At 55.0% G+C, this 24,775-nt stretch overlaps 1 protein-coding gene and 1 pseudogene across 4 annotated transcripts in view; both read right to left on the bottom strand.

The window, feature by feature from the left end:
- Positions 1-3,801: 3,801 nt before the first annotated feature.
- On the bottom strand, positions 3,802-4,822 carry LOC116859662 (annotated as a pseudogene).
- Positions 4,823-11,977: 7,155 nt separating this feature from the next.
- Positions 11,978-24,775, bottom strand: part of GATAD2B (GATA zinc finger domain containing 2B) — an 85,814-nt gene continuing 73,016 nt past the window's right edge. For 3 of the 4 annotated variants that reach the window (XM_032845176.1, XM_032845175.1, XM_032845177.1), the window contains exons 2-11: positions 24,360-24,695; positions 19,474-19,603; positions 17,944-18,075; positions 17,091-17,222; positions 16,497-16,667; positions 15,683-15,998; positions 14,559-14,761; positions 13,421-13,531; positions 13,147-13,264; positions 11,978-12,548 (exon numbers count right to left, since the gene is read on the bottom strand). In XM_032845176.1, the coding sequence (XP_032701067.1) occupies positions 12,415-12,548; positions 13,147-13,264; positions 13,421-13,531; positions 14,559-14,761; positions 15,683-15,998; positions 16,497-16,667; positions 17,091-17,222; positions 17,944-18,075; positions 19,474-19,603; positions 24,360-24,694 (1,782 nt within the window). In that variant the 5' untranslated portion in view covers position 24,695 and the 3' untranslated portion in view covers positions 11,978-12,414. Of the gene's footprint in view, positions 12,549-13,146; positions 13,265-13,420; positions 13,532-14,558; positions 14,762-15,682; positions 15,999-16,496; positions 16,668-17,090; positions 17,223-17,943; positions 18,076-19,473; positions 19,604-24,359; positions 24,696-24,775 lie in introns of those variants that run through there. The other variant, XM_032845174.1, reaches the window with a different exon arrangement.

Consider the following 24,775-nt stretch of genomic DNA (forward strand, 5'->3'; position numbering starts at 1 on the left):
GGCCAAGTGCTCAGGGCTCTGGAAAGTCACAGACAGCAGGCAGCAGCGCTGAAGAGGGCAGAGGTCAGCAGGACGGGGCAGAGGCGGAGCTGGGGCTCTGGAATACAGCGTCCTGGGGGCAGAGCCCCCACCTGGGGGTGGTCCCCAGGTTCTGCGGATGGTCCCCCTGCCCCAGGTCGGCCCCACTTCTGCCAACATCCAGGACCCACGGGGGCGGAGAGGGGTCACCAGCTCCCAGTGCCTGGCTGGGGCTGGGGGGTGGCAGAGCCCTCCGTTTCCGGACGAGCAGATGGCCACCCGCCCACGGCCAAGACGCCCCGCCGAGGCGGAGCTGTGAGCAAGGCGGGGGTCGGAGACACAAATCCCCAGGGCTGAGCGGGGCCTGGGAGCTGGGACGGGGTGCGGCCGGCCTGGGGGTGCGCACAGGGCTTGGAGGGTGGGCGCTTGGAGCTGTCGGGCGGCGGGAAGACAGCGGCAGGCAGAGGAGACGGACAGGCCGTGCCAGCCCGGCGGGCGGGAGCTCGGCCTCGGGCTCTGGGCCAGGGCGGCCCGGGGGGCTCGGGGTGAGCTGCGGAGGCCGAGTGTCCAGCGGGAGCGGAGAGACGCGGGCCGGGGCTGCGAAAGGCGGCGGCCCTGCGTGTCCTGGGGCGGAGGCGCGGGTGGCGGCCGGCGAGGCCCACGGTGACCGCGCGTGGACTCGGCCCGAGGCCGGCGGGAGCGGCTGGACTTGGAGCGCGCGGGGTGGGGGGGCTCGGGGTCCGCCTTCGTCTCGGCCGGGGGCGGCGGCTGGGGGCACGTCTGCTCTCTGGGGCGGAGAGGAGACCCCCGGGCGGCCCACGTGCAGGCCCAGCGGCGGCGAGGCCGAAGCCGAGCCCGGGAGGAGCCGGCGCCGGCGGGAGACAGGCCGGTCCCGCGGCGGCTGCGGCTCCGGCCACGAGGGGGCCCCGGTGGCCGCGTCCCCAACCCGCGGACGACATGTCACCAAAGGGTGTGTCGTTTCACACGAAGACTGAGAGGGGCAGGGGGAGCTGCTGTGTCTCTGAGCCAGAACGCTCTAGAAACTGAAGGCGCAGGGTGGGGGTCAGGCGCTCCTCCCCAAGGGCAGGGGGAAGCCTGGCGGGTTCTCCTTCCCGCCTCCCGCATCGGGTGGGGGCCGGGAGGGTACCTTGTCCCCAGAGGCTCAGAAGCTTTGGGAATGCCAGGAAGAAGAGGCACCTGTTGGGAAAGGTCAGGGAAGGAGCCGGGCTCTGTGTGGACTCTTCCCCAGGGGCTGGAGCTGAGGACCAAAGCCCCAAACCTTTGGCTGCCGCTCACACACTCCCCTGCGGAGAGGGTGTCAGAGCCTCCAGGATCTGGTCTCATCCCCTTAGGGGCCGGGCCCTCTGGCATGGGGCCGGCGACTCACCACTCAATGCTTGCTTTTGCCTCCTCCATAAGCACTTGCCTCACGCGGGCAGGAGGGTTCTAGGTGGGCAGGGTCACGGTGCAAGTCCTGGCAGGTGCAAAGGTTCAGCGGTGGCTCCTGGGTCCTGGGCTCTGCCTCAACCACCAACAGTCTGACCGGCAGCACAGCCTCCTTGGCCAATGCCAGTCCATTCCAGGATGGTCTGAGCAGGAACGAGAGAGCGCAAGAGGCAGTCGGAGGGGTGCCCGGCCTGGAGTCGGTCCTAGGTATCTCGTTATGGGATAGATGGATGAAGAAAGGAGATAGGAAGAAAGAAGGAGGGAGGGAGGAAGGGAGGGAGGGAGAAGAGGAAAACTAATGTAGGTATCAAGGGTTATTTAAAGATGTGTAAGACTCTATCATTCTTTTTTTTTTTTAAGATTTTATTTATTTATTTGACAGAGATCACAAGTGGGCAGAGAGGCAGGCAGAGAGAGAGGAGGAAGCAGGCTCCCCGCTGAGCAGAGAGCCCGATGCGGGGCTCGATCCCAGGACCCTGGGATCATGACCCGAGCCGAAGGCAGCGGCTTTAACCCACTGAGCCACTCAGGCGCCCCAAGACTCTATTATTCTTGAGAAACTTTCCCTTTAGAGACACAAAATTTTGCATGAGATGTTCTTTAAAAAGGACATTAAGAGGAGCACCTGGGTGGCTCAGTTGGTTAGGCCGCTGCCTTCGGCTCAGGTTGTGATACCGGGATCCTAGGACTGGGTCACCCATTGGGCTCCCTGCTCAGCAGGGAGTTTGCTTTTCTCTCTGCCTCTGCCTGCTTGTGCGCTCTCTCTCTCTCTTTCTTTGACAAATAAATAAAATCTTAAAGAAAAAAAAAAAAGGACATTAAGAAAGGGTTTAAGTTAGGCTACAAAGTTGCATAAAATACAAAGTGCAACATTAGAATGGGGTGACGGGGTAGGGAAAACAAAGGTGTCTTTTCTGAAAGTTTGTAGCCGCGCTCCAGCGTGAGGACGAGGCGCACAGCAGCCCCCACTGATTGGACACGTCGCCTAGTGAAGCAGGAGATGGTGGCATAAATGAAGACTTGGTTTAACCCCAAACAGCAGTGAATTTCAAACACATTTCTACCCCTCCTGAGCAGCTGGGACATCACTGAGTTCTCAGGAGGGCCTGGCTTGCTTTCTGAGGGAGGGTCTCCTGCCACGCCGAGCCGCTCCCCTCCTCCTCCTCGAACCTTAGCCCTGGGGTCTCCCGGCACGGCACCTGGGCGAGTCGTCTTCTTTCTCTGAGAACCCGGAATGAAGCGGCAGCTGCCCAGCCCCGCTCTGAGGCCTACTCACCGAGGACCGGGAGCGGAACGTTGTCCTGGGCACAGAGCTGGGCAGCTCTGTTCCCCCCTCCAGCTTGCTGTTCCCCTCACAGCAGGGTCCTCACAGCTGCCGCAGGAGCCTGAGATCCTGTCTGGGCCTCAGAATCCGATGCCTACCGTGCGTCAGACGGTGGGGCCGGGATGTGCACTGCCACCGGCCACCCGTGGCCACATGTTTCCTGGAGCCGTGGGGTACACAGCCGTCCTGCCCCGGCCATCAGAGCCCCCAGCCCTCGGCCCCCTCCTGGCCCTGACCACGGGCCTCCCTGTGGATGGCTGCTCCATCAGAGGGGGGCAGGCATGCAGGTCCTGAGCGCCTGGAACCTCGTGATTTCCAAAGTGTCTGGCACAGGGGAGTCTATGTCTGTGCTGCTAATTGGCTGGGCCCCCGTGACTGGCACCTGGCACAGGGGGTCCCGCTGGCAAGTCCCAAGGCCGGCCTGGGAGGGCCCTGGGCTTGGTCTCCCCCAGTGGGAACCTGCATGGGGAGAGGGACAGGTAGGAGGGGACAAGACACAGGGCCTCACGGGGCCGCCTACCCATCGGCCAGCACCGCCCTCCCCTCCACTCCCCTAACCCCACCTGCTTGTCTGGTGGCCACAGTCCTTGTTCAGGCCTCCTGGCAGCAGCGCCGTGGTCACCGGTGTGGCCTAGGGCGTCCCTGAGCTCCAGCTGGTCTGCTTGAAGAATGGGAAGGAGCTGAGTGTTGGGTTACATCCAGGTGGGCCGTGACAACAGATGCCCCAGGTTCCTGTGCCCAAAGTGGCTGCCTTTGACACCGTGGGCAGGAGGCCCACCTCCCCCCTCGGAAGCCCTCACGGAGTGTCAGCAAGTGCGCCCAGGCAGCTCCGCTCCTGCCGCTCCACTGAAGCGGGGCCCACACAGAGGGGGCGGGGCCGGGGCCTGGACAGGTTCGTGGCCTCGGAGAGAGACAGTCCCCTCCTTAGGGCCCACTAACCGGGTCAGGGGACCCGGCAAGAAGGAGGCCCCAGCAGGTGTGGCTGTCCCTCGCACAGGGACGCTGGTGGGGCTTTAGCGGAGAGCAAGGCCAGCAACCAGTGTGGCTGAGAACAGCGCAGGCTCCAGCCAGGCCAGCGGCCGCCTGGCTGTGACAGGGGACTCAGAGCCACCCTCTGCCCCAAGGGGGCTGCCACCAACTGCCCTGTCCATTTCTGCCACTGCCCTTGCCCACAGCCACAACGTCCTTGACCATGTGCTGAACCTCGGGCCTGTGCCAGGTGGGGGGTTGGTGGGAGGACAGGAATCCCTGGCCACCTCTGGGCCTGGTGGCACAGGGCACATCCCTTCCAGTCCTCACAAGCTTCAGACCTGTCTGGGCCCTTGCTGGGCTTCTGGGTCTGTGGCCCCCTTGTGTCTCCTCATGGCCTTGCGGCCATTCTTGTCCTTGCCCCGACCCTTCTTGTGCCCCCTGGCACCCTGCTCCTTGTCCTTCCCCAGACACTGAGCTTTCCAGCCCAGAAAGGCGCACTGCCTTCTCCGTGTCCTGGTCCCTGCAGAGCTGCCCTGCAGGAGAGCCAGGCCCAGGCACTCAGTGCCCAGGGGGACGGTCCCAGCAGCCCACTGTCCCCTTGCATGAGGAGGGGTGCGGTGGGAGGGTGGCAGGTGCGGCGCAGAGTGGGCCCTCCCACGGGACCCACGAATGTGGGTCTTCAGGGAGGCGGAAGGGCTGGACTTTGCCTCTACCTGGCCCACTGACAGCAGGCACTGTGATCACGGAGTCCGGGGCTGGGTGCTGCCCTGGGTTGTGCTGGGTGTCCCCACAGGCCTTGCTGCTCCGCTGCCCTCGGTGCTTGCAAAGCTGCAGGGAGTCCGTCTGCATCCAGTGGCCCCGGGGCCACAGAGTTGAGAGGAGGAGCTGGCTGCCCCCTCCCAGAGTGGGAGAGCAGGGCTGGGGGCAGGGGGCAGAGGACACTGGGCAACCCCCAGGCAGAGGACGGTGTTGGGGGTGCTGCCAGCCTGCACCCTCGGCCCACAGGGAGCGTGCTAAACGAGAGGGAGTCCCCAGGCAAGGTCCCGGGCTGGTGCTTCCCATCTGGACCACCTCCTCCGCACACGGGGCTCCCAAGAGTGCTCCTGCCTCCCACCGAGCTGGGGACCCCTGAGGGGGGGCTTCAGAGAGAGAAGGCTGAACTCCTCTGTCCCGCAGGGAGTGGGCGGGGAAAGCAACTTGCTTGAGGCCTGGGGCTGAGGCCTGACCGGGACAGCCACCCTTGGCCTAGGCCCTGCAAGTGGCTCCCTCGCTGATGGCGCCAACTGGTTCCCCCCACCGCCGCCCCGAGAATGCCTCGTCTGCCCCTGTCACCCCGGAGTCAGGAAAGAACCAGAGGTCCCTCAGCTTCTATCCGGGGAAGCGCAGGCCTGACCGTAGGCGAGAAGGGCTGGTCTCTGTTCCTCCCTCCTCAGGAAGTGGGTGTCATTCTCCCCGCGCAAAGTAGCTCAGGATAAACCAGGCCGGCCCCGGGTCATCCCGACAGCATGAATCCTGCCTCCGCACCCCACCCGGGAGACGCTCCTCCTCCTGAGCCAGACCCGACCCTACCCCAAGACATACAGCCTCAGGGGTCTGGCCCGGGGAGCCGGGCAAGGGTCTCCGCCACCACCTCTACTGCACGGCCAGGACCCCCCGTGTGGGACCGGTCTCGTTGTGGCCCGGCTGAGCTCTGATGCAGGGACAGCAGCCCGCTCTCCTCTGAGTCTTTTATTTATTTATTTATTTATTTATTTATTTTAAAGATTTTATTTATTTGACAGACAGAGGTGACAAGTAGGCAGAGAGGCAGGCAGAGAGAGGAAGGGAAGCAGGCTCCTCGCTTGGCAGAGAGCCCGACGTGGGGCTCGATCCCAGGACCTTGGGATCATGACCCGAGCTGAAGGCAGAGGCTTTAACCCACTGAGCCACCCAGGCGCCCTCTCCTCTGAGTCTTGAGTGGGCGGCGGGGGGGGGGGGGGCTCCCTGCCCCTTTGTCCCAACATCACGAGCGTCCTGAACATCGGAGCTGATGGCAGCTGCTTCTCTGAGCGACCAGCCATCTCCCTTTCCAGATCCACAGCGCCGGACCCTCTGCGGGGGGCAGAGCTCTCCTCCCCGTTTGGTTTCTATTTTTGAGAGGAGACAGCGGCTAGAGCGGGGGTTGAGGTGGCTGCGACTCCCTCGTGGAGAGAGTGGAGAGGCCGTGGAGCAGTCCCCCATCCCGTGCCCCTCGACTGCTGCCGTCCAAGAACCCGTCCTCCTCCCCTCCGCTCTCCGCCCGCCTGTGGCCCCCGGGGGCCCCCCTGTCCCGCTTCACCCAGCTCCCCCACACCCTGAGGCCAGAGCCCCCCAGGGAGGGAGGGGAACCCAGGGTTTAGAGGACCCTAAACCCTGCCTCTCTCTGTGCTCCTGCAGAATGACACCAGCCCCAGGGACAAAACCTCAGCAAGGCTGGGTCCTGCCGCAGCACATGGGCGCCTTCTGCGAAAGGGACGGAAGGGACCGGGCAGCTCCCGCCCAGACATGTGGCAGAGGACCAAGCGGTGAAGAGCAGCCCCGGGCTTTCTCTGCGGCCTCGCCGCCACCCGTCGTACCCCGCCTTGGTGGCGGCAGCCGTCCTGAGCGTGCGGCGGGCTCTCAGCGTGGACGGGTTCGTGTCCCGCCACTGCGCCCCACGAGGAGCGTTTTCTCACGGGTCTGTTGGCCATTTGTACGTGTTCTTCGGAGGAATGTCTGTTCATGTCTTCTGCCCATCTCTTGACTACTTGTTCTTTGGGTGTTAGTAGGATGTGGGACTTAAGAAACCAAACTGAGGATCAGAGGGGAAGGGAGGTGAAAGTTAAGACGAATGAGAGGGAGACAAACCAGGAGACACTCTCAGCTGCAGGGACCAGCCGGAGGCCGCGGGGCGGGGGCGGGAAGGGGGCGCGCCGTGATGGGAAGAGCACTGGGTGTCGTACAAGCGACGAATCACTGACCGTTACTTCTGAAACTAGTAATACAGGATGTTAATCGGATTTAAATGTAGAAAGTGCACAGTTAAAAAAACAACAGCCCCAAACTTTCAACATCCCATCCTCCTGGGTGGACCCAAGTGTTTTGTTGGGACATAAGAAAAGCATACGGAAAACATAAATTAGGATCTGGTTAATGTTCTGGGTTGGAAGGAGAACTTGGGGGGACGCCGTGTGCGGATGAGGGGACGGCTGCCACCACGGGAGACCAGCACGTTACAGAGGGCTCTGCAACCCAGAGAGACCAGAGCAGTAGGACTGGCAGGGCCAAGGACAGCTGGGGACTCCGCCTCCTGCGCGGTACCGTCGGGCCCTCGGCCGTCAGGCCACTGGCTTCTGGAACACAGGGTCCATGACAGTGGATGAGCAAGGGCTTCCTGTGACCACGGCAGTGGAAGGAAAGCGGGCACCCCCAAGCTACCCCATGCTACCCCAAGCCAGCCATGACTAAAGCACGAGCCAGAGGAAAAGTTTAGAAACCATTCCTTTCTTTATTAAACATAGCTTGCAAGTGATAAATATTACAAAGTTTTTTTCTTTTAATCCTTTCTCCAAAAATTAGCTTATTATTTGAATCTGTTACTGCTGAAATGCTCAGCAGCATCTGAAACAGATGGGAGTGTATTTGCCTTTTTGAAAACCAGTTTCTGTTGGTCTTAGTTTTTTCATTTTAATTTCCAAACACAATGCAGAAAATCAGAATGAGTTAAAAAAAAAGGAAACTTAGAGCCTGTGCAAAAGGGTCTTGCCCCCCCACCCCCATTCAGAGAGGCCCATCCCGCCCCAGCCCTGCTCCCCGCCCCAACCCTGCTCTGCCCCCACCTTTGCCAGGCCTACGCCACCTCCCCAGATCCTCTCCAGGCTTCCCAGGCCAGGAGCCTACAGGGTGGGAGCCTCAGCCCAGGCCGTGGGGAGCTGCCTGCAAGGGCTCACGTGAGTTCTGAAGGAGCCAAGAACTGGGGTGCATCGGGCTCCGCTAAGCTGTCACCAAGAGGACGGGCAAGTTCTGCGCACCCCCCCCCCCGCCCCCGCAGCTCACAAAGGGCGAGGCCAGGCTAGACCAGCAGCCTGGGCGCCGCCACTCACGGTCGCGGGCCTGAGGCCAAAGCTGTCCCAGGTGCCCCTGATGGCTAGAGGTCACTGCCCCCTTTCTCAAAACCAGAGGACCGGCGGGGGGCCTGGCAGCCCTCCCGGGGCGCCGGGGCGGCCGCACACCTGCACCTGCAGCCCCGCCCCTTCCGCACCGCGAGCTGTTGTTCGGCAGGTGAGGAAGGAAGCAGAAGGCAGAATTTTACACCTGGCGGTGGATGCTCTCCCCTGTCACTTCACAAGTAAGAAAACGGAGACCCGGAAAATGAACTACCAAAGGTCACACAGCCAGTTAATGGGAAAGCCTGGGGCGACCCCAGGTTTCCGGCCGGTGCTGCCACCCCACGCAGTGGGCTGTGGCGCCCCACTCTGCGGCCCAGACCAGGAACCCGAGTTTCACGGTGGCCCCTCACCCCAATTTACGAAGCCGGAAACTGCGAGCAGATGCGCGGGGCTCGGGAGGTGAGGCTTCCTTAGGAGGTTTTGTTCAAGTCCTTTGTCTCTATCATCCCTCGATAATCTACTGTCAAAGACCCACAGAAGAGGTTCTTGTTTGCGGGGGCGGGGTGGGGGAAGTCCCCCGCATAAGAAAGCTTGACACTGAATTTCGTTACATAGGTATATTGTATATATGCTGATGCAATCAGAGGAAAAAAACAGTGCAAATACAGTTACAATTCATAATAATACTTGGTTTCGATGCCCCCAGGAACTGCCCCATTCCTCGGCTACCTCCTGACCCCCAGCACTTCCCACAGTATCCGCCTAATGCTGGGGTGGAGGGTGGGCAGGATGGGGGAGGGCGTGGGCTCTGCCGAGGCAGTGCTGGTGACCCGGCGGGGAGGCAAGGCACAAATCAGGGCTGGGAGGTGGGGGAGGTGGCATCTCTGAGGAGGGATGGGGCTGGAGCCGCTGCCAGTCTCAGTGTGCTGGGCCCGGCCCACTCCCCGCCCCACCCTCCACAGCCCTGCCTCCCGACCCCCGCCCCTTCCCCAGAAACCCTTTTGCACGGATCATACACAAACGGGCACATTACAAAATGACATAACACAGTTTCACAATATCCATGGCGAGGGCTTTTTTTTCTCTTTTTCAGGTTTTTTTTTTTTCTACACAATGTACAATTCCTTTTAAATGGATCAAGAAATAGCTTATATACACGAATGAGTCCTTGTTATAACATCTCCGCAGCAAGTATCATAAGCTAATGAAGGTCTTGTTGGAGGGCAGGGGAGCCTAGGGCCGGGTGGGGTGGGGTGTGGAGAGGAAGGTTAGGAGGAAGGAGTGCTTGGGGTAAGGGACAAAAGTAAAATACCAAGAAGCATCTTTACAAAGCGGCTCTATAGCTAAGTCCTTTTAAAGGGGAAAGGAAAGGTAACCAAAGCAGGAAAACATTTATCTTTGTGTCTTTAAAAAAAAAACAAACAAAAAACTGTCTACCATACATACATCCAAAAATATGGAAAAATACTTATTCCGGGGATGAGAAAGTCCAGATGCTGTGGTCAAATGACGAAAGTAGAAAATGAAAATTAAAAATTAAAAAAATTTGACAAATGAGGACCTCTGTCCCTCACCTTTACCCAAGCCTTCCTGCTCATCTACCAGTTTCGGGCATCTCGGGAGTAAGCCACTGTCCACGAAGGACCACCTGGAGAGCCTCTGGAGGCGGAGGACGTCGGGAAGAACCAGGGGGTCCTCGCTCTAGTCGTCCTCTGAGCTTCGAGAGCTCCGGGAGAGGATAACTCTGAACACGGCGTCTTTCCTCCTATCTTCAGGCAGGAGGGTTAGTGTCTATGGGCCCAGCCTGGCGATGGGGAGCAACGAGAGACTCGGAGGGACACAAGGTGATCAGCAACGAGGAACTAGAGAAATAAGGAAGGGTGGGGGTGGAGAGCAAGGGAGGAGGCGGAAGGCTACGACTTCACCATGATTACGGGAAACTCACCCCCATCACTAAGCCCAAGGAAGGGTATGAAAATGGGGAGGAGGGTTAAGAAATCAAACCTCAGCGACTGAGCAAGGGTCACAGAGCTCTACTATTGGACAAGCAGCCTCTATGCAACTGAGCCTGAGGGGACAGGAGCAAGGGAGGCTCCCCTGTCCTCCCCTGCCGCCTCAGGCCCCGGCAGGCACTCGGCTGGGTGTTCCTTCCCCATCGCTCCCCCTCATCTAAACGTCCTACTTCCAAACCCCACTCAGAGGTGCTGGCTCCCAGGGAGGAGGCTCAGCTCAGGGCAGGGGTGGCCCCAACCAGACGGTATTGCACATTCTCTGTTCCTCACTTCGAGTCTCAAGTGACGGACTTGGGCACCTGGTACCTCCGAGCTGGGGGAGGGGAGACATAACAGAAATGGCACTTTGTCACGGTGGGCGGGGCAGAAGAGGCTAGACAGGCCACAAGGCGAGATGACTTGTGGGTGGGGGTGGGGCGGGGGGAGCTTCCAATTTCGTGGAAGAGAGAAAAGCAAAACCAAACAATTTATCCAGTGCTTTCGAAGCACAGAGGGCAAACAAAAGATGTAAGAATATATCTTTATATATATATATATAAATTTAAAATAATCCCAGACCCAGTTTCATCACCCCCCTCCCTCTCCCACCACGTAGCGTCAGGGGGACCACATTCCCCCTGAAAACCACTGCGAACAGCCCCATCACTATGTCACTAGCATCTAGCTTCAGATCACTTCACCACTGGGGGAGCCCAGACACAGGCTGTATCTCTGCTCCTTTATTAAGTGCTCAATGAATTTGGGGGAAGGAAAGAAAAAACCCAGGGAGGCCCGTAGGGCCAGTATAGTAACCCGCAGTGGCTCTGGGGTATGGGGGGGGGGGATACTGAGCCTGATTCCAACTCCTCCTCCACCCCTCATCCCCCAAACTTTATGGGGAAGGTGTGCAGTCTGTGTGTGTTAATTTTAAAAGTGCCTTCTTACTCTAAAAAAATTATTTAATTTCTTAAAATAAAAATGGGGGAATTTTTCCAGGTGGCTTTCAAGGGCAAAATGCTCAACTCCAGTCTTCACACCTTGCTGCTCGAGCAACCCTTCCCTCCCCCTGCACTCAGGCAGCTTCTAGAGCCGCAGAGGCCGGTGAGTGAACATGACCCGAGAGCAGAAACCCCGGCCTCCAAGGGGCTTCCCTTACCTCCAAACCAGCCTGGTCCCTGCCCCGCCCCCAGGGTGTGGGCAGATGGGATGCTCACCTCCCCTGACCCCAGAACAGCAACATTGCACAATTCAGTTCATTCTCTACATTAGTAGGGCTTAAAGAAAAAGCTGAAAACAACACAAAAGGAAACGTACTAGAGTTCTGGGGGGTGGGGTGGGGCGGGAGCCAACAGCTACTCGGCTCAGAGGTCCAGAGCTGGCGACCGGAGGGGTCTGGCTCTGAGCAGTTACTGCTGTACCTGCTGTGGGAGGCTGGGGCAGGACTCCGGGCTGCTCAGGCCTCCCTCCCTGCCCTCTCCTCCTGCCTCTGAGCGGGGAGGGCAAGAGGGACAGAGTCTCCCCTGCTAGGGAAAAAGCCCTCCCGGCCCCGCCCCTGCCTGCCCCCAGGCTCTGCACTCCTGTCTCACTCACCATGCCCAGCCCAACTTCTAGGACCCTGGTTAAGTTGGGCTGGAACAGCCACATAAGAGCCAGGCCCCGCTTCCCTCTTGCCAGGAGCAGATTAGGAGTAAAAATGTGGTATGGGGGACGGCAGAATTTTACAAAGAAAATAAGATGAAATAATTTTGGGCTAGTTGACCTGGAACAGACTTCCATCTCCGCTGGGACCAGGAGAGCACCCAGGAGGCCAAGACCAGCCTCCATCCCTCTTGGCTGAACACTACTTGTCCTCATGTCCCTCGTCCCCTTCTCTGTGGGTTAAAGCTTCTCCCTCCAGGCTCTTTCCCCTCATTCTTAGAGCCCGACTTCAGCACGAACACTGCTTCCCAGACTGTCCAGACCAGAGACACCCAAGGCTGATGTCCTCTGTTTGATGACCCCCCCCACAACCCCAGGTTAAGTGCATTAAAAATTTCTGCCCCCAACACTCCCAGTCATGTCCCCTTGGGGAACCCCCTGCAATGCTCTTGTCACTTATCTGAATGTCATCTGTGTTTAAAAAAAAAAAAAAAAGGCAAAAGTAAAGAGAAAAAGAAAAATACTGAGGGAAAATAAAAAGGTTTAACCGTCCACTGAACAAAGGGAGGAGACACATCATCATTAAAAATGACAATAATTATAGCATAAAAACTTTAGAAACACACGTCAGAGGGCTTAGATGGCTCCCCAGGCCCTCACTCTGACCTCCACCAAAGGCGAGGAGCACCTCCCTGTGAATGGGGACAGGAGAGAAGACGAGAGCAGCAGGGTCGCAGCAGTGGGGGTGGCGGGGCAGGCGCGGGTCTTCCTGTTGATTTCTAGGTCTGTCTTCTGTTTCTCGGTTTTGTTTTCCGTGTATGGTAGGCACCAGTACAGGCACTGCATGCGACGGAAGTTGGGGGCAATGGGAGAGGAGGGGTGGAGGGTTCGAGGCTGGGGCAGTACGCGTGGACAGGCGTTATTTCTGCCCGCTGATGGACTGCGCTATGGACCGGGGAGGGATCATGTCTAAAAGGTACTCCCGCTGTCGGTCCGCCAAACTGGGAGCTTTGTGTCCTCCGATGCCGGTGTTCAAGTATGCGATGTTGACACCTGGACCCAGAAGACAGAAGTGGGGGGGGGGCATTAGAAGAGGAGGCAGCACCTTCTGGGGCACGGAGCTGGGGCTGGGGAGGAAGCAGCGGAAGCCGTCTGCCCCGTCCAGACTCCGTCAAGTTTTAGGCCAGCGCCAACTGCCCCCTGTGCGCCAGCTTCAGGGAATGAAGTCTTCTTGACACGTCAGTCCTACCAGCACTACAGTAAGCACAGTCTTGATAGGATGGGAGAGTCAGAGGCAACAGCGGTGAGACGGGATTAACCAAGGCAGAGAGACACACTCATGGAATCTGCTCCAGGTTTGGGGGCGCCAACTGTGAGGAAGCACCCCCCGCCATCCAGAGAGCACCCCGCTCTTCTCGCCAAGAGATCAGCAGCCGCACGCCCACCAACAGGGTGCGCCAGACAGCAAACCGATAATGGCAGGTACTGTGGCGTCTTCACTACCAAACCCCAGCGTGCTGTGCCCTGAATGTGTGAGGAATTTAGCCAACACTTGCCATAACGAAGAGTGAGGCGGGCCTCGAGAGAGAGCGGAAACAGGAGAGACTCTGTTCCCAGGGAGCTGCGGCCTAGCCAGCCCAGCCCTTCTTACCTGGCATCCCGAGGAGGCCGCCCGGCACAGAGAGCTGGGGCGCCTGTGCAAAGTTGGAGAGCATGGACCGGGCAGAGGTGGGGATTCCACGCTGCAGGCTGCTCTGGGGCTGTGGGGCCTGCAACGGACAGCGGACGGGGGGATGACAACGTGGCCGCCACGGAAAGGGTAAGGGGGGAGGGAAGGATGTGGGGTACAGAAGAGCAGAAGGACTTCCCACCGAAGAAAGACAAGATGGGGTCAGCGGCTGAAAAGCCCTCCCAGAGACCCTCACCTGCCGAAGCGTATGATGTCTCATGATGGTGTCTTGTTTGCTGACACTGGACACGGCGGGAGCCGCCGTGGGGGAGAGGGCTGCCTGCTGCTGGAGTCGCTGTTCAATTTCCTGTCGGGAGTCATCAGGTCAGCTTGGCAGGACAGCACTCCGTGTCCTACCCACAAAACCTAGAAATCTTCTGATCTCTAATGCTGCCAGCGAGCAGGAGGGAGATGGAACAGGCCAAGAGTTGGTGGGGGAGGTGCACCAAGGTCTCTGGCCACAAGCAGCCAACACGGCTTCGCTGATGAGGGGAGCCGTCTGTCTGGGAAAGCTGGTGCTCAGGAGTGGGCAGGAGAGGTCTGGGCGGTGGCAACCAGCAGACTCAACCGATGAACCACGACGAATTTATGGAGGTTTTAGTTTTGACTCTTGTCTACCCATTTTCCAGAAGATCTGTGATGCTACCCAAAGGGGTCTGAAGAGTGGTGGGATGGAGACGGGATAGAGGAGAAGGATCCGAGCCTCCGACACATCCTCCTCTCCCCTAGACATTCGGGACTCCGGAAACGCCACAGGGGCACGTCCACTCACTCCGCACCGCTCCTCTTCCCTGGGCCGCGTCACAGTCCGCTCTCTCCACTGTCATTCCCTTGCCAACCACAGACTGTGGAGATTCTGTCTCTCCAACAGGTTCAGGAGAACCCCTGGCCGCAGCCAAGCTGGCTCTCCGCCAACAGCTGGAGAAGACCCTCGTGGAGATCCCGCCCCCGAAGCCTCCCGCTCCCCTGCTCCACTTCCTGCCTAGTGCAGCCAACACGAGTCCCACCAAAACCCACTTCTTTGAGGAGGAAATAAGACTGCGTGAATGGAGGGACTTCTTCGGCACCACTAGGGAGGGAAACCCACGTCTCAGCCGCCTGTCCCTCCCCACAATGGACCACACTGTTGTCACACTCCTGCCCACCCAGAGACAATCAAGTGGAAAGGGGAAGACAGAACAGTAAGGAGAGAAACAGGGAACCCGGGCCTCGACCTGCCAGAGTCCAGGTCATCAGGGACTGTGGGGGTCACACAGACAACCCCGCTAAACCAAAATGAACTACCTCTCGGGAAACCCCCACCGGAGCAGGGGCTGCCAAGTCTGCGGTCTTACCTGTTCCTGCTGTAGGGCTTTAACAAACGCATTTTTCAGCCGGTTGGTGTGCTCAGCCTTCAGAGCCTTCTTCTGGTTGGAGGTCATGCACTGCTCACACAGAATCTTCCCGTTCTTCTCCTGCTTCCAGTGCGGGGTGAAGTCTGTGTGGCACTGGGCGCAGACAAAGGGTTCGACCCGCAGGAGCGAAGCGCAGCTCTTGCCTAGACGCCAACGAGAAGAACAATGAGGCACTCGTGCTTCCCACCCCGATTCCTCATCAAACCAATTTTTTAGAAGGTTATTCTGCTGAAGTAAGGAGACTCTACAATTTAGAAAATAGTTTTATTTTATTTGACGGTAACAATACCACCTCAGGGAATTCGGAGCACGGCACCCTATTTAGAGACGAGGAGGCCAAGTCCAAGTGTGGCCGCTCACGGCCAAGCTGGCCCGAGAACCCACGCGCCCTGACTTCCTCGTCCGGCGAGACGGAAACCTGTTTTGCTCCACCGGACTCCGTCCGACTCCGCCAACACTTCTGCTCCACAGCATCTTTCTACGTCAGACTGCACTCAGCCCTGGCCCACAAGTTCACAATCTTTAGCGATCAATGTCTGAATCGCTCGCTTCGTGATCTGCTGCGAGTCAGGACTGAGTCCCTCGGGCAATCGCCCCTACCATCACGTGTTCCCCCCTAAGTCCATGAGTTTGGAAATTCAGGCGTAGTAACTTGTTAGTGTTAATACATCCCAGCCCGGTCCAGCCACTACTAGGACTGCTCACGTCCTCCAGAGGTCCTACTTTCTCAACTCTAAGTCCTCAAACGGCAGGGATGGCGCATGACGACGTAGCACAATGCCACCCGCACACAGACATGAACAGTAAGTGCTCTAGTCATCGAAAATGCACCCACAGTGCCAGGCACCATTGAAAACTAAACAATGAACTGCAAAAAATACGCAAAATACAGTAAAAATATGAAGCCTAAGCTATGCAGACACACGAAAAGCATTTCTGCTGTGTTGTTCCTGAACAGCCTCTGAACAACGGAGAGGGGTGTGGCAAGAGTGAGGAGAGGTCACTTGGAGGCATACAGTTCCCCGCGAGCCTCGGCCCATGTCCATCAGGCCTGGCAGCCTCACCTTGGCTGTCGATGACACTCTGTACGACTTCTTCCAAGCCCACCATGTAGATGAACTCGCTGTTGGCTGCACTAGGCAGGAAGTGGAGCAGGGGAGCGGGAGGCTTCGGGGGCGGGATCTCCAGGAGGGTCTTCTCCAGCTGTTTGCGGAGAGCCAGCTTGGCTGCGGCCTGGGAGTTGGCGGCGTCAGTCATGGCGCTGGGGCTGGGAAGTGGTGAGGACACTCTGTTCACGGTCCCTGGCTGGATGTGGGAGGCAAGGTTCATATAGATGGCGGAGGATGCTGTGCGCTGGCAGGGAACAGAAGAACTCGACTGCTGGAATGCAGGGAGCACAGCGGTCAGTGACGGGATGTGGGAGCAAGGACCAAGTCTTGCTTTCATGGCAGAAAACACTATCTGAGCCCTGTCTGCACTGCCAAGCTTGCCCCAAGCTCAGGAAAAGACAGGAGGTGTCCAACCTCAATGAAAAAGATCTCCAGCAAAGGAGAATGGTAGCGGCTAGGACAACAGCTGAGAGGAAAACAGGGGGATGCTCTCTGTCCTCTGTCCTTGGGCCTCTTCTTCCCCAGGCCCCTGCTTCCTTCCAGGCAGGCAGACTCGCTGCTACTCACTGCGCCACCCCCTTTGCCCACTCCTGTCCTCAGGGGCTCCCCTGCGCCAGCACTCTCATCAGGACTGCTGTCAATCCAAACTCTACCAGAACCGCCCTGGGTTGTCCTACATCTTCTCTACGTCCAAACCTTCAACTCTATGGTCCTCTCAACAGGGAAAGTGATAAAAGACTTCCCTGCCTCCACACCAGGGCTCTCTTACCGGCTGGTAGTTGATGGCAGGGTTCATGCTGGGTGTTGTGGTACGCACAAGGCCAGGCTTGGGTGGGCCCCGCTGGCCCTGTAGCTGGGCAGGGTTTGGTGCGATAACACGTTGAGACATCAACATATGTGGGAGGGTGGTATTGGCCGCCGAACGGATGACACTGTGACCCTGAAGGGGGAAAAGAGGAAAAGAAGTAGTCATAGCTGGTAAAATACCCCACCAAAATGCTAATGAGGTAACACTGTAACGCACAGCTGAGTGGAAATGCAGACTTGGTAACTTTGTCTAATGATCTACTGAATAAATGTATCCTCAGTGTAAATCCTGATCAGCGGCAGGAATTCCTTGGTTTTTCTTGGTATAAGCTAGATGGAAAGGGGCAGAGCTAGAAATGTCCAGACGGAAGGTGGGGATTATCACCCTACTATGCCACCTAGCACCACACAGCAAGTCATGCCAGGGGGACCCAGGACCGTGGGTGACAGCACCCCTAGCCCAGCCAGGTTCTTCTATAATCGACACCAAAGTCCCAAACCAGAGATGGGAGACAAAGGGCTCTCCGACACCAAGACCCCAAGGTGGGTCACATACCTGTAATGTTCTCAGACTCTGCGGTTCAACCCCTTGGGCCCCAGGCCGGGAGGGAAGCTTGGACAGGCCCTGCTGTCCCCCGTGGGCAGGAGACGGCTGAACAATGGACGCTGCATTCTGCACGACTGGGGTCTGAGGGGGAGAAAAGACCAGAGACGGAGTACAAATCTGGCACACTCCCAGACTTTTAAAATTCCTTGTTGGGGTGAAGCCTCTGTTGACCAGAAGGAAAAATGAGAAAAATGGAATCAAGGTTTTCTTGATTAAAGCCTAAGATAAAGATGGGCGCCTGGGTGGCTCAGTGTGTTAAGCCGCTGCCTTCGGCTCAGGTCATGGTCTCAGGGTCCTGGGATCGAGCCCCGCATCGGGCTCTCTGGTCAGCGGGGAGCCTGCTTCCCGCTCTCTCTGCCTGCCTCTCTGCCTACTTGTGACCTCTCTGTCAAATAAATAAATAAAATCTTAAAAAAAAAAAAAAAAGCCTAAGATGAAACAAAAACAGAAACCACCACTATTCTTAGAAACGAAAACCCAGGGATGCCTGGGTGGCTCAGTTGGTTGAGCAGCTGCCTTTGGCTCGGGTCATGATCCCAGCATCCTGGGATCCAGTCCCACATCAGGCTCCTTGCTCGGCAGGGAGCCTGCTTCTCCCTCTGCTTCTGCCTGCCATTCTGTCTGCCTGTGCTTGCTCTCTCTTCCTCTCTCTCTCTGACAAATAAATAAATAAAATCTTTTAAAAAAAAAAAAAAAAAAAAGAAACGAAAACCCATGGGACCAGAGAAGAACGGGCCATCCAATGGAACCTACCTGGGAAGTCCATTCTCAAACCCAGACATGCATTTCTAGGGCATAATACCTTCTGCACCACGTTCTCTTTCTGTAGCTGGCTCTGCCTCAGTTTCTTTAACAGCACCAGCCGAGCTTCCTCCAACCGCAGCTCATCTCTCAGCTGCTTGATGAGCTGCTGCCGTTCCTCCATGCCTTTCCCCTGAGGAGACAGGAGGCGGTGAGTGAGGGGAGCAGGCGCCCAGAGTCCCCTCCTGCAAGATGAGGCTTCCTCCTGGGCTGGAATCATCTCCCGACCAAGCAGAAGCAGCACCGGGACTGGTGTCTTTCTGTCCCGGAGCCCAGCACAGGGCTTGGTACTCAGCAGGTGCTCAAAAAGTGCTTACAGAATCAAAGAAGAGACCACATATAAATTGCAATCAACCAGATTTCTGGCAAAACAGAAGAATGGCCACAGGGAGACACTGCTTCCTTTAAAATAATGTTTCTGGATCTTTTAGAGCCAAGCTTCTTCTAGATATACATAAAAACTTAGGAATCCCTTCATATTATGAGAACCAGGATAGGGCGGTTCTAGCCTAGAGTTTATGTGACAAATGAAGTTTTGTTTTCATATCTTCCAAAGGTAAGTTACACTGAATATGCTTTGTCAAACTGTATTCTTCACTTGGTTCTAATAATTCCCTGTAAAAGGGCATGCCCTTGGGGCACGTGGCTAGCTCAGTAAGTAGGTGGAGCGCATGACTCTTGATCTTGGGGTTGTAGGTTAGAGTCCCATGTTGGGTGTAGAGGTTACTTAAAAATAGTATCTTCAGGGCGCCTGGGTGGCTCTGTTGGTTAAGCGACTGCTTTCAGCTCAGGTCATGATCCTGGAGTCCCAGGATCGAGTCCCGCATCGGGCTCCCAGCTCCATGGGGAGTCTGCTTCTCTCTCTGACCTTCTCCTCGCTCATACTCTCTCTCAAATAAATAAATAAAGTTTAAAAAAAAAAAAATAGTATCTTCAGGGGCGCCTGGGTGGCTCAGTGGGTTAAAGCCTCTGCCTTCGGCTCAGGTCATGATTCCGGGGTTCTGGGATCGAGCCCCGCATCGGGCTCTCTGCTCGGCAAGGAGGAGCCTGCTTCTCCCTCTCCCTCTTCCCCTGCTTGTGCTCTCTCCCTCTGCCACATTAAAAAAAAAAAAAAAAAAAAATTCTTTCAGGGCATCTGGGGGGCTCTGTTGCTTGAGTGTCCGACTCTTGATTTCAGCTCGGGTCATGGGACCGAGCCCCACACTGGGCTCACCCAGTGGGGAGTCTCTGTGAGAGTCTCCCTTTCCCTCTGCTTCTTCCCCAGCTTGTCTTCTCTCAAATAAAAATACATAAATCTTTAAAAAACATAAAATAAAATCTTAAAAAAATTTTAAAAATTAAATAATTAAAGGGCACGCCCTTGAGGTTGAGAATCACTTATGAAAAGTTTCATCAATGGGAAAAAAAATTTCATCAATGCGTAATTATTTAGATTAAAAAGGTAAACCATAAAAACACAGAACTGGGACTCTTACATAGGAGGAGCAAAAAATGAAGAAAGAAATTGTTTTCCCTTTTCTCTCTTTTTTACCTTAAACATCTCTAGGTTGGCTGCTTTGAGTCTTTCTTCCATTCGGGAGCTGGAACGGGGACTGGAAGCCTCATTATCAGATAAAACAATGATGTCTGGGGAGGGAGTCAGCCTTCCTCGGTCTGGCTCACTAGACAAGAAAAAGAAAAATCCAAGTATTCCAACAGTGAAAGTTCATAGAAAAGTTAAAATTTGTTTCTACACTAAACAAAGAGATTCAAGGGAACTTAAGTCTGTTCCAATTCACCCAGGGTATTCAAGTCCTAGGACGAAGAAAATACCAAGATAGTAGTGGTGGTGAAGCCTCAGCCTCGGGATCTTCCATCTGAATTCCCTGTGTGGGGACGACACACACACACAGACACTGGCTTCAGAAATGGGGACAAGAGAGGAGTGTTCTTATCACACTGATTTGAATAGAAATTCTAAATGTTTCCCCTATACCTCACTCTCCTTTGGGTTGTCTTACTAGTTATGCAGAGGCTCAGGAAGGAAACAGCATGCAGGGAGAAGGGCAAAGGCAGCTGAGCTCCGGGACAGATGCTGCACTGCTAACGAGGACCCTAAGCTCATTACGCCCACAACAACATGGTCCCGGCCACCTGCGGGTTTACGAAAGAGGAGGTTCTATGACAACCCTAAGGGCAGTCTGTTCTGTCACGAGTTAAGGCAAAAGAAGATACTGCTATCAGCTGCTTGAGGGAACAGATAGGGCCAAGTCTACAGCCTTCTGGAGGGACTAAAACCCCGAAACTAGACATACAGGACTTGCATCTACTTGCCAGAGTTCTACTTAGCATCTTCCCTCAGCAAGAAACCCTCTAGAAAGGACTCTGAAATCTAAATTCTCCACACTGGGTCCCTGTATTCCCAATCTTATTTATTAGACAATTGTAGTTTTGGTCTTTTGGGGCTAGCTATAAAAGCATCCTACTTGCTTTTCTGATTTAAAAAACCAACCAACCAACCAACCAACCAAAAAACTGCACTGAATTCTGAAGATTCTAATTGCCTCAGGCCCCCAAATCAATGACCACATCTTCTAACTCTCTGATTTCTCAAAGATACCCTCCCAGAACCTTCTTCCTCGAGACCTTCAGTGTAGCTAGGAACACACGGATCTAAAGTAACGTGCAGCTGTTACTTAAACATGAAACTCGAACCCGTAAACCCACAGATCTTTAGTGCTGAGAGCCTTTCTCCCATTTCTCTGGGTCTCTTCTCCCAGCCGCTGGGCCGTAGATGCCTTTTGAACAGGGCACCCTGGCTAGACGGAGTAAGCATCCACTTTCTCAACAGGGTAAAACAGAGTTAGTGAAAGCAACCAAATTTAGCTGAGAAAACAGAGGGACAGAGTGACGTGTATGAGTGTGCTGGGAACTATTACATCTGTCTGGACTGCTCTATAACTGCTGGTCACAGACGGCAAGCCGAGGATGTGAGGTTACAGAAAAAGAAGGCACTAGAGAAGAGCCTGTCTTTCTCTGACCCCAAGTTGCTGGAATAATGGTCAGGCCTTACGGTGTTTGATTTTATTTTCTGGTGACTTCATTTTTCATTTCTGTGTTCCTTCATCCCTGCCTTCCATCCCTAACACTAACACAGGTGACTAATTTTGAGCTCTGGTGGATTTCCAATTCTACATGACTTCCCAATGTTTATTTACATCAACAGTCTGAAGCTACCTCCATTCTGGTCCTGGCTGGATACACACATCAATAGCGTCTCTAAGAACTCCTCCTTTCTCAAACGAATGCCACCCACTGCTGACGGGACTGTCCAGCAACAAGACAGGCAGAGACACTCCTGGATGGAGACTGTGAATGAGTAGCATTTATCAAGAAGCTGGATCTGAGAACAACCCTAATAAACCCTAATAAAATAAATGATATTTTATTCCTGGATATAAATCAGACCCACAATAGATAATAGCACAGGTAAGGCAATACCCAAGTCAAGTTTTGGTTCATTCTTCAATTTTTTTTTTTTTTTTGCATCTGACTTCAGATTCTGGTCTCATTAATTAAGCTTTCTGCGGAAAGAAAATATTTTGCTACTTCCCCAAATATATATATGATTTACATTATTTGGTGTTCTTAAGTACGAAACTTTACCTGTCGGAGAGAGATCACAAAAAGTCTGTTTTGTTACTGACCTCACTTATGACCCAGACTGCCAGATTCCCTTAGGAGCTATGTAACAACTTTTTTTTTTTTCTTAATAGACAGTTTTGTTTTGTATTTTAGAGGTTTTTTTTTTTTTACTTGATTAGTATTTTTAAAAAGATTTTATTTATTTATTTGACAGAGATCACAAGTAGGCAGAGAGGCAGACAGAGAGAGAGAGGCGGGGAAGCAGGCTCCCTGCTGGGCAGAGAGCCCGATGTGGGGCCAGATTCCAGGAGCCCGATCCGAGGATCCCGAGATCATGACCTTAGCTGAAGGCAGAGGCTTAACCCACTGAGCCACCCAGGTGCCCCCAAAGCTTTGTAACTTCTAATCCTTATTCCAGTTGTAAAAACAACTAAACAGAATGAAAACTGCCATGTTTCTCTAGCATTCCAAAATATAAGCAAACACTGGTTTCACACACACCTTATTTCATATACGTTGTAACCCGCCCAACTGATGGAAAAAAAAAAAAGATTTAGGCAATTATGATGTGGCTATCATGGATGTCCGGGCCCTTCACTCTGCTTTTAAATTGTCTTCTTTCATCCAGATCAAAGACACTGCTGTTCTCTCTGCTGAACAACTTATTCTTATAAAAAGCTTGGGGCTAAGCGGAAATAACTGTCAGTGGGTCTGTGAAAGGGGAGAAGAGCGGCAGGGGCCAGTGGGGCCTACCTTCCCATGCAGAATAGGGATCTACGTAGTTTACATCAACCCTGTTTTCCTGGAGACCATTAAAAACAGTTCCCAGTTTCCAAAGGATCAAGTTCAAAAGTTCATTCCTCTAAAATAAAATTAAATGCAACAGTAGGGCTCTCAGGGCAGTCTGACTTTTCAAAGCAGAATTTTTAAAATTTATTTACTATGATACCAATGACACTAGTACTGAGATCTCATCAAATGTGTAACAATGTTTCTGTGAAAAATGCATTTTCGGGGCCAACTTGGGATCTGAGGAATCCGTCCAACATTTGTCCTCTTTCTCCTCCCTCGTCAAGTAGGGTCAGTAACTGCTCCAGATGGCGAGGGTGGTTATGGGCACGTGGGCTGCTCAGGGCTCCGATCACATTCATCAGCTTTCTTTTTTCCCCAAGGATCTCAGAATTAATCTATTTTCATCATATTCTGCTGATACTACATATAGCTTCCAAGCTACCCAAGGACTTTTCTCATTTATGACCAACAGGGAATTTATGTAAAGTTTCCTAAGGATTTTAAATGCTACTACCAAGAATAATGTCCCATCATTGTTTTTTTGTTTTTTTTTTTTTAAAGATTTTATTTATTTGACACAGAGAGAGAGATCACAAGCAGGCAGAGAGGGAGGCAGAGAGGGAGGAGGAAGCAGGCTCCCCGCTGAGCAGAGAGCCCGACGTGGGGCTCGATCCCAGGACCCTGAGATCATGACCCGAGCTGAAGGCAGAGGCTTTAACCCCACTGAGCCACCCTGGCGCCCCTCATTGGGTGTGTTTTAAAAAAATAATTGTGTGTGGGGTACCTGGGTGGCTCAGTTGGTGAAGCAGCTGCCTTCGGCTCAGGTCATGATCTCAGGGTCCTGGGATGGAGCCCTGAATCAAGCTCTTTGCTCAGCAGGGAGTCTGCTTCTCCTTCTGCCCCTCACCCTGCTTGTGCTAATAAAATCTTAAAAACAAAAACAAACACAAAAAACTTGGGACATTAACAGTAAGTAAACGTTAAAAGCTAGAGAAAGAATCCCAGGTAAGGCTCTAACTGGGGGCGCCTGGTGACTCAGTGGGTTAAGCCTCTGCCTTCAGCTCAGGTCATTGTCTCAGGGTCCTGGGATCGCGCCCCGCATCGGGCTCTCTGCTCAGTGGGGAGCCTGCTTCCCCCGCTCTGCCTATCTCTCTGCCTGCTTGTGATCGCTCTCTGTTAAAAAAATAAATAAAATCTTAAAAAGAAAAAAAAAAGGCTCTGACTGTTCCTTTCGCTCTTCTTCAGTCGTAAGACAAATTCAGCTGAAGTGGACGCTACAGAATCATTCTCACGCCCTATCAGCTATATGTGAACTATTAATAAACAATGTTCTTAAAGCTAAGGTTGTCTACACTGTGACTCACTGTCCCAGAAGTTGTCCCGTCAGCCAGTACCTCCTCCGTGTACGAGCGCCACTGTTTCAAGTACTCAGCCTTGACAGACACCAGAAAAAAGTCCTGAGAAACCGTGTACGTGTGAGAGTACACACACGTGTATGTGCACAACATACGAATGTTCACATGTACGTGGAGGCTGACGAGAGTGGCACAAGCAAAGCAGGAAGGCAGAGAACCAGCACGCGAAGACCACCTCCTTGTTCGCACAAAGGAGCTGGGCCCCTGCTTTCGGATGTAACGGAAGCGGGGACTCCGCCACAGCACACTGGACGACCGCCAGGGTGACCTGAAGGAACGCCTGCCGCCCTCTACAACTGCCCTACGATGGGAGCGGAGCCCGCATCACCTCCCTGCCAGCTCTACGGTGCCTCGTTCATCCTGAAATGACCTTTCTCCTAAGGGTGCTGACTGCGGACTCTCCGTGCGCTAAGCAGAGACAGGAGGCACCGAGCTCCACTGGGAAATGAGAGGGATTCCTGGTCAGGCCAAAGGGCACACGCCTGTCTTCTTCCAAGAAGCACCTCCTCTCACTGGAATGCATCCCAGCCGCACGGCGCAGCCCAGAGGAGGTGCCCCCGCAGGAGGCGGCGGAGGAGCGCCGTACCTCCGCCTCGCGCTCATATCCACCGGCTCGTCGCTGATGTTCTCTTTGCCGGGCCTTCCGGCCGCCCTGCCGTCTCCGTGAGGCCTGAGGTTCCCATTGAGCTTCTCTTCGTAGCCCTTGACGCCACCGCCATCCTGCTTGGTGGGCAACTCGTGCGGCACCTCCAGATTCGCCAGGTCCTTCCGTTTCAGCAGCGCCAGCATCTTCAGGCGTTCCATGGCCTCGTGCCCCTCCATTTTGAGTCGCTTAGCCAGGACGTCGTCTCGCTCGTCCGCCGGGTCCAAGCTCCGCTTCAGCAGGTTGAGGCGAAGGGCATCTTCTGTCATTCTGTCCATCCTACGGAAGGAAAACATGAGTGAGATGAGAACAGAGCCTCTTCGGCAGTCTGGAAGGAATGAGGGTGGGTGGCAGGGGTA

The sequence above is a fragment of the Lontra canadensis genome, unplaced genomic scaffold, assembly GCF_010015895.1.
Source record: "Lontra canadensis isolate GAN:19392208 unplaced genomic scaffold, GSC_riverotter_1.0 scaffold160, whole genome shotgun sequence".
In the NCBI taxonomy this organism is placed as follows: domain Eukaryota; kingdom Metazoa; phylum Chordata; class Mammalia; order Carnivora; family Mustelidae; genus Lontra; species Lontra canadensis.